General features: G+C 45.0%; 1 protein-coding gene across 1 annotated transcript; it reads right to left on the bottom strand.

Moving 5' to 3' along the window:
* Nucleotides 1–5,796: 5,796 nt before the first annotated feature.
* LOC309506587 (uncharacterized protein) lies at nucleotides 5,797–9,352 on the bottom strand. Its single transcript, XM_082180429.1, has 2 exons — nucleotides 8,533–9,352; nucleotides 5,797–6,427 (listed from the first exon to the last, which is right to left on the bottom strand). Exon 1 carries the CDS (start codon nucleotides 9,346–9,348, stop codon nucleotides 8,671–8,673), a length of 678 nt encoding a protein of 225 aa, XP_082036555.1. The 5' UTR covers nucleotides 9,349–9,352; the 3' UTR covers nucleotides 5,797–6,427; nucleotides 8,533–8,670.
* Between the last annotated feature and the right edge of the window lie 341 nt (nucleotides 9,353–9,693).

The following is a 9,693-nucleotide window of genomic DNA, read 5'->3' as shown; positions in this document are numbered from 1 at the left end:
ATGACATTGCGGGCTGTAAATTAAAGTGGTGCTTCTTACCCTCTTGTTTCATGTAGTTACAGGGTAAGTACAATAAAAACACATGTACACACACACAATCTGATATCACTCGGAAAACTTTATTTAAAAAAAACAACAACTTATTTAAAAACGGATTTACAGCACTTTCGCTTGCTTGGTTTCCTCCTCCTCTTGTTCCTCTTCTTTTTCTTTCTTTCCACTGATGAATCTTAAGAAGGAATCCCATGACATGTCTCTTGCTATTCTGTATTATGTGTTAAAAGAAAATAGCCTACAGTAGGCTACAGAAATGTCCTCACCATTTACTCATCTTTTACCCTGATGTCATCCGAGATGTATACAAATTTCCTTCTTCAGATTAACACAAACAAAAGTTTTTAGAAAAATAAATAATCTCTGTAAATGCATATAATGCAAGCTCATGTGTTCCTAAAAGTTGACAACAGCACATACAACAATAACTACAGTAATCCATACGACCCCAATGGATGAATCAATGTCTTCTGAAGTGAAACGATAAACGTTTTTAAGAAAAATACCAAATATTTAAACATTTTAAACTGTAGACTATCGCTTCCGACCAACTGTCACCTGTGCGTTCATGAGAGGGTTGAGTAAGTTTACGCTTGAAAATTTAAAGCTTGACGTAAGCGCACCGAAAAACCGAATGTCGAATTATTATTATTTTTTTTATGTTTTTATTATTGCTCACAACAAAATACAAACAATAACAGATAATACTAATGAAAAACAAACCATGCAGAAGAACAGACACCAGTTCTCGCGCGAGTTTCACATCAAACTCCCGCGAGGATGCAATGGACGCTTAAAGCTTCAGCAAACGCGAAGCCATTCAAGCCGACTCTCATGCACTCGCTGGTGACAGTTGGTCGGTAGCGAAAAGATGAGTAAATTATGAGAACATTTCTGGGTGTAGCCTACTGTATTTTCTTTTAATACATAGTACAGAATAGAAAAATACTCCTTCTTATGATTAGGCAAATCAGTGGAACGATAGAAAAAGAAGAGGAGGACCAAGAGGAGGAGGAAGCCATGCAAGAGAAACAAAACAGGACAAAACATGCTACTTTCTATCAGGACTTTAGTATTTGAAATGAAAAGTTGATAAAAAAAAAAGAAAAAAAAAGAATAAGAAGTGTAATATGTTGTAAATCTGTTTTGAAATAAGTTGTTTTTCAAATAAAGGTTTTCCAAGTGATGTCAGATTTTGTGTGTAGGCCTACATGTGTTTTTATTGTACTTACCCTGTAACTACATGAAACAAGAGGGTAAGAAGCACCACTTTAATTTACAGCCCGCAATGTCATACTTACCCTGTAACTACATGGAACAAGAGGGTAAGAAGCACCACTTTAATTTACAACCCGCAATGTCATACTTACCCTGTAACTACATGGAATACTTACAGTCTAAATAATTTGCCTAAATAATTTGTTATTTTCCTGGTTGTTACCCCTTTATTCCCAAAACTTTACATATTATTCCCCTATACTTACACTTATGTACTTTATAGGTACACTGTAATTACCAAAAGTTACACTGTAATTTCGTTTTAATTACGCAGTATTTTCCTGGTTGTTACACCTTTATTCCCAAGACTTTACGTATTGTTCCCCTATACTTACACGTAAGTACTTTATAGGTACACTGTAATTACCGAAAGTTACACTGTACTTTCAATTTAATTACGTAGTACTTTCCGGGCTGTAATCTAAAGCGTTACCCAATATTGTAATAAACATTGTGAATTATTTGGGTTTAGTTGCCGTGTCGCGTTGCTCCAGGAAGACCGCGTCCACAACATGAGTAGTTCTGAATGAATGGCACGTAACTTAGTTCAAGTTCACTTGTGCATGAATTTGCGTCATTTTGTGCAGATATAATTAGTAATATTATGTTTATTTTGAATATATCTGATTAATCTCATATAGGATGCGTTTCTTTTAGATAAATAACGTGCTAGCAAAGTGCTCCAGTTTAACGGTAGCAGATTCATTCAGCGCGTTGTTGTTCCAGGAAGAGCGCGTCCACAACAGTCACACATTCTAACCGCATATGAGGCGGCGTTGGTGACACGTTGTATTAGTAGTTATGTTTGATTATTAAATAATTAATTTAATTATCAATCACATCGGAACATTTTACAATCCTACTAGCCCTTTATTTATATTTAAAACCATTCTAATTGATTTGGTGAGGAACATAGCGTTTTGAGCAGCATTTGCAGACCCTGTCATGCTGTCATAGCCACTGCAGTAGACGCATATCGCAGTATTAAGGCTAACGATTAATCGATTAATTGATCGTTAATTTAAACGACGATCGATCATGGGAATTTGTGAAAATTGACATCCCTAGTTAACACACAACATCCCACAATAGCAAAAACAATATTCCAAACCTTAGATACAGTATAAAAACCTCTGCTTCTGCAATGATATCAGTTCAAAAACAATATATCTCAGCTGATAATAAACAAATAATTGAATAATTTACACTTCTATTACATTGACACTTATACAGTAAAAGGAGGACTTTGAGGAGTGATGTTTTTGGAAGTGAGAGGTGCAGGGCCAGGGAGAAGTGCAGGCCCAAGGAGAGGGCAAGGTAGAGGTGTAAGAATGCATGGTGGTGGCATTCCAAGGGCTGCAAGAACAGTAGTCAGTGATGAAATCCGTGCCACTATCATTGACCATGTATTCAACCATTGTCTTTCACTAAGAGAGGCTGGTGAAAGAGTGCAGCCCAATTTGAGGCAGTCAGCGGTCGCCTCCATTATACACATCTTTCAACAAACCAACAGGTAAGTATTGCATTTTACATGGATTGTTTCTATTCTCACTTGACATGTCAATAAGGTCATACAGTAATGCATATGTTGAATTTTTTGTCCCTCTAAAGAATGCAACGTCTTCCACCCTCTGGGGGAAGAGGAAAGCTCCTCAATAATGATCAAGAGCTTGCCATTGTAGAAATGGTTGTTGCAAATAATGCACTAAAACTACATGAAATTCTAACTAGAATTGTGGAGGACCATGAGAATATTTGACAATATAGTCTCCCAACCCCCCCCCCACCCCTTTTTATCTGGGCTTTTTGCTGGGGGTTTTTTGTTCAGAATGCTCTTGTGTGTTGCATGGATATTTTGTTCACTGTAAGCAATACTGTAAAACTTTTTCTGTTCTATCATACCGTGTTTCTACTGTACCTCCTGTAGTAAACAGTAAAGGAAAACAAAACTGATTTGCATTTTACTGGAATGCTTTTGAATGTGAACATTACTGTACATGACATGTGGACATACAGTTCCCAACAAAGACATTTTGTGTAAAAACGGTGGATTGCATGTTTTGCATGCAAATACCTGTAAAACTGAAACATAAAAGTCTGTGCAGTTTTTGTAATGTCAACAATAGACAGTATTTTGAAACCTGGTGTACTTTGATTGACTGCATATACCTTGTGAAGTGAAAACAAGTGTTATTCTTTGACAGAATAATTTCATTTTGAGTCAGATTTCCAGTGTTTTGGTAAAGTTAGTGTGTGCAGAGAAAGATGTGTTCTATTTTGAAATGAAGAGTTAGTATATATTTAACAAAATGTGTTTTTGAGAAGAAAATTATCCATTTGGCCAATTGTGTTTTGTAGGTGTGAGTCTGTGTTAAGAGTTTAGAACAAGTATCTGAAGTAAGGGCAAGCGCTTGTTAGCGATTGAAAAAAACGTCTCAGTTACGTATGTAACCCTCGTTCCCTGAGTAGGGAACGGAGACGTTACGTCGGATGACGACGAATGGGGTTTCGCTTAGAAAGCCTATCACCTTCGAGTATATAAAACGAGCCAATGGCAATGAAATGCCATGGGTCTGCGGAATTTGCATAGCATAGGTCCGCCCCCCTCTGGGGGTATATAAGGAAGTACGCCGGCAACATGCAGATATGTCTTCGCTGAGGAGCCGAGACTGAACTCAGGCATTCCCAGCGGCACAGCGGAAGTGGCAGGGAGACGTAACGTCTCCGTTCCCTACTCAGGGAACGAGGGTTACATACGTAACCGAGACGTTCCCTTTCGTGGTCACTCCGAGTTACGTCGGATGACGACGAATGGGGTCCCCAGTCTAATCACGCCACCTCGGCTGTCTTCCAGTGCCCTGCGTAAGTCTGAGCTCCCTGTCGTGAGACTAGCACGGACGAAGGAGTCCTACTTAACACAGGAATACCAAGGTACACTGGGAACCATATCTCAGAGGAAATATGCAATTATGCCCAGCCCGAAGGGGGGGGACTTGGAATACACATATGACCCCAAGGGGCTGCATATGGAATATCACTGGGGTGTCCAGCCGCAGGTGGAATGTTTCAACCCCAGGGGTGGCAAGGTGGCTTGCCGAGGGAAAGACACATGCTCAGAGAGGCTTACAGTGGAAATACACATGTGGGGGTCGCCCAGAGGGGGAACCAAGCACATGGAGGCACCTAGCCAATCGCGAAAGCTGCCGGTGGCATAACTCTGGCGTTGACGTCGACAGTGCTGGAGGAGACTCAGGGCTTATTAGGCTCACCTGAGGAAAATATTGCACGTATCCCGTCCGTGGAGAGGAATGGCGAGCAAGCGAAGACACCTGAGCAGAATCTAGTACCGGCTAGTTGAAGCGAGTACGTGAGAAGAAACTGGCTCCACTCGGAGATTATAGAATCTCGCGAATGTGTTAGGTGTCGCCCAGCCTGCAGCTCTACAGATGTCTGTTAGCGAGGCGCCATGCACTAGAGCCCAAGAGGATGCCACACTCCGAGTGGAGTGGGCCGTCACACCAAGGGGGCATGGTCGACCTTGCTGCTGGTATGCCAAAGCAATGGCGTCCACTATCCAGTGGGGCAACCTTTGCTTGGAGAGAGCCTTTCCCTTCAGCTTCCCACCATAACAGACAAAGAGCTGGTCTGAGGTCCTGAAACACCGCGTTCTGTCTACGTAAGCACGGAGGGCGCGTACTGGACAGAGCAGTGCCAAGGCTGGGTCTGCCTCCTCCAAGGGCAGCGCTTGCAGGTTCACTACCTGGTCTCGAAAGGGTGTGGTAGGAACCTTGGGCACATATCCAGGCCGGGGTCTCAGGATCACGTGAGAGTCAGCCGGCCCGAATTCCAGGCACGCTTCGTCAACCGAAAATGCCTGCAGGTCCCCTACCCTCTTGATGGAGGCCAATGCAACCAGGAGCGCTGTCTTAATTGACAGGAAGCTCCACTGATTGCAGAGGCTCAAAGGGAGCACTCTGCAGGGCAGTTAAAACCACTGAGAGGTCCCAAGAGGGTACGAGGGGAGGACGAGGAGGATTCAGTCTCCTCGCTCCCCTCAGGAACCTGATGATCAGGTCGTGCTTTCCCAGAGACTTACCATTGACTGCGTCGTGATGTGCGGCAATGGCGGCAACATACACTTTCAGGGTGGAGGGAGACAGCCTTCGCTCCAACCCTTCTTGCAGGAAGGAAAGCACGACACTGATCGGGCATTTCGTGGTTTCTTGATGTTTAGAAGAACACCAGTTGACGAAGAGGTTCCACTTCAACGCATAGGCATTTCTCGTGGACGATGCTCTAGCGGAAGTGATGGTAGCCACCACCGCTGGTGGTAGGGTACTCAAACCTGCCTCGTCCCGTCCAGAAGCCACACGTGGAGATTCCAAAGATCGGGACGAGGGTGCCAAAGGGTGACCCGTTCCTGAGAAAGCAGGTCCTTCCTCAGGGGAATTGGTTCAAGACGCGCAGGTCGAGGATTGGCCGTAACCCACCGGATTTCTTCGGTACAATGAAGTAAGGGCTGTAGAAGCCGGACTTCATTTCAGCTGGAGGGACAATCTCGATCGCACCCTTCGCCAGTAGGGTGTCGACCTCCGCTCTCATGACAGGGGCATTGCCACCGACCATAGTGAAGCGAACTCCCCTGAAGCGGGGAGGAGACCGCGCGAACTGAATCACGTAGCCGAGCCTGATGGTTCTCGCGACCCAGCGGGACAGCCTGGGAAGCTCTAGCCAGGCTTCCAGAAACTGCGCCAGCGGGGTCATTCGAACCACAGACGTACCATCGGTGGTGCAGCGAGGCGGAATGACCGGCCCAGGCGAGGGTGGCATAGCGGCCCTGTGCGGGGGCACGGTCATTAGCCGCGTCCTCCCAGAGGAGGCCAGGGAAGGACCAGCGTCCCACGGGGGCGTGCTCTGGCAGGGGTCTGGCGACAGAGGGGGATGAGAGGAGCGTGGCCCGTGGGCGGCGCGTGCTGTCATCCGAGAACTCTGTGACAGAGGAGGACGATAGTGGCGGGACCCGTGGGCGGCGCGCACTATGGTCCGAGAACTCTGTGTGCTCAGGGTTGGGGGAACCAGTTCTTTCTTTAACCCTCTGAGGTCTGAGCTGTTTTCTGGCCCTGGAGGTGTTCTGACATGCTCTGACATTTGTGCTTATTTCTGTTACTTGTGACATTTTCATGGCTAAAGTCTTATTACACTGTATTTAGCACAAACTCTGCTACAATAATATATCAGCAGCATGTATGTAAAAGTTTGTAGTTTTGAGATAATGACATTTATGTGTGGTTTGTGAAAATACCAAAAAAAATTGTCACTGAAATAAGGCCATGAAACCCATACTGATTATTTCTTCACAAGACTTTTGAAAATTGTATCACGTAGCCTAGAATATTTGCTCCAAAACTATGTGAAAATCACCCTGACTGCTCATTCAGATAAGACAATATATTGATTAAAAATTTCGAAGACGTGTTTTGTGTGAGAAAGCCATATGCGAAGAGGCGTGATCATCTCATGAATATGTAAGCCTTCAACACCTGAGAAAGACAAAGACACTCCCCTAACTGCCCTATTAGGAGCTATCAGGCCCTGTCATTCAGAGCAACCTTGCACAAAGAATGAGGAGATTTAAAAAAGAATGGCTTTTAGATTGTTTGGATTTATTTACAACACAACATAATCCAAAGATACACAACAAATGACAAAAGAGCACATTGAAAACAATGATCCAAAGACAGAGACCTTTGTGACATTCCTAAAAACATTGTACATACCTTTCATTTCCAAGGTGTTTGATTTTCACTTTACCATGTTCATGTACAGAGACTCACAGCAGGACTCAGTGGCATCTGGTCCCTGAAAGAAAAGAAAAAAGTGAACATACTGGTATCAAGAGAAACTAGGCCTGCACGATTTTGGGAATACATTTTTGATTTTTCTGGTTTAAATTGCTTTTTAAAATTCACAGAATACACACACAAATGTTTCCAACAATATATAATATAATGAACACCAGGTTTGTTGTGCCTTGTAGGCATAGGCTATGCGCAGTACTGCATAAAATAATAACAATAGCCTATAGCAGCCTATAAATCTTTCATAAATCTAAGAATTTCAGTAACAACTATGCTAGAGAAAAATATATTGATTATCATATGTTACTTCAAATGTTTCCATTCGTTATGATGATATGAAATGAGATAATAGTAAAAATATAAAGCCTATTGTTTGGTGCATTTCACTTTTCAAACGCGATCATGCTCCAAAATATGATACATTCAAATGCGATCGCGCTCCAAAATATGATACATTCAAACGCGACCGCGCTCCAAAATATGATACATTCAAACGCGATCGCGCTCCAATATATGAAACATTATGGTTACCATATTTTACATATCTACGTTTGAGCAGATATCCACAAACAGTATTTAACAGTAAACACGGGTCAAAATATTATAATATTCACCATATATCTAGCAACAGTTCAACTGCAATGTGAAGTTTATGCAATAATACCATAAACTAATAAGTAAGAATTTCTTACCTTACATCTTTCTTGTCTTCAAATCGCGTTCTTCTTCTTCTGAGGTAAATCCAGTAAGCTCACAGCACGTCTTCCAAACTCGACGAAAAGCAGAGACTTGTGAAGTGTTTTGGTGTTTTGTGTTTGAGGTAACGAGGGCGTTCGCGTTCCATTTGGAGATTTGCATGTGAATCTCTTTTGCGCGAGTGGGCGTGGTCGAATTAAAAAATAATTAGCAAGCGTTTGAGATACTGAACATCCTGTTGGTTTTATGCAAATTACATAAACAGAGAATATTTGTTTTCAGTTTGAATCCGATCATTTAAAAGTACACACTTAAATGTTTATAAAGGTATATGGCTCATAAATGTGTGAGAAGTATTCGCTGAGTTTTGTTTCAGTTTATAGACGTGCTCAAGAAAAAAAAGTTCACCGCGACGGAGAGGCAGAACGCACACCCTGTTTATTTTCTTTATTTTACAAAAGCACAATGTTTTTATTTGATTGTAAGTGGACACATACAAAAGTAGAAATATCACAGATTCTTTTTTTATATTTCTTTTTTCTGTATGACCATAAATGACGGAGTAATTTAAGTTTATTGTACTACAATGTGAAGAAAATCAAACAAAACGCGGGGGCGCGTTTGCCGACCTCAGAGGGTTAACCACATTAGGGTACTGCTCGTCGTTGTACGAGCAGCGGGGAGTGGAGAACAAAAGATTCTCCCCCGGCCCTCCACCAGGGGAAGGAGTGGCCCTGCTACCACCTCCTGCGAAGAACTGACTGTCAACCCTGAGCAGCCCGTCTCAGGGGCGCCGCTTAGCCTGGCGTTTAGCGGGGCGCGGGGCCGGAGAGGGCTGTGGCGCCTTCCTGCGGCTTCCTCCACGACGCGGCCCAGATGGAGGCTGCTGCTGGGGCCGTGCAGGAGGGGCGGGAGCCGCAGGAGGGCGCCCTCGGCGGCGAGCAGGCTGAGGATTCTGTGCCGACGGCTGGGTGGAGGCAGCAGCGGGCCGTCGGGGTAGAATATGCTTAATCGCCTCAGTCTGCTTCTGAGCGGTCGAGAACTGTTGGGCAAAGTCCTCGACCGCACCGCCGAAGAGGCCGGCCTGGGATATGGGGGTGTCGAGCAGACGAGTCCGCTCGGCCTCCCGCATATCAGCCAGGTTCAGCCACAGGTGTCTCTCCTGGACCACAGCTGTGGACATCACCTGACCCAGGGAGCGTGCGGTCACCTTCGTCGCTCGGAGAGCAAGGTCGGTGGCGGCACGCAGCTCATCAAAGAGCCCCGGATCAGTCCTGCCCTCGTGCATGTCCTTGAGCATCTGGGCCTGGTAGACCTGCAAGATGGCCATGGCATGCAAAGAGGCAGCTGCCTGTCCCGCCGCTCTGTAAGACTTCGCCACCAGGGTAGACGAAAATCTACAGGCTTTGGATGGGTGCTTAGGGTCGCCCAGAGAAGAAGCGCTTGCCGGACACAGCTGCATCGCGACAGAATGCTCCACCGGGGGAACCCCAGTGTACCCACAAGCAGCAGCCTTATCGAGGGGAGGAAAGGCGGAGGAAAGGCGGAGGAGGTCTACGAACGATCGCGGGAAGACAATGGTGTCTTCCAGGACCGTGTGACCTCCTCATGCACATCCGGGAAGAAAGGTATTGGGGTTGGACGCCGACGAGGGTCAGCGGCCGCTCCCAAAAACCAATCGTCCAGCCGCGAACGCACTGGGTCGGGTGGCGGGGACCACTCGAGCCCAATGGCCGCGGCTGCCCGGGAAAGCATGGCCGTCATCTCGGGATCAGACTCGGGCATATGCTGGCACACCCGAAGGTGG

Source organism: Leuciscus leuciscus (genome assembly GCF_965113295.1).
Source record: "Leuciscus leuciscus genome assembly, chromosome: 9".
Taxonomy (NCBI): Eukaryota; Metazoa; Chordata; class Actinopteri; order Cypriniformes; family Leuciscidae; genus Leuciscus; species Leuciscus leuciscus.
Note: the sequence above shows the minus strand (reverse complement) of the source record. Positions and strands in the feature narration are given on the sequence as shown.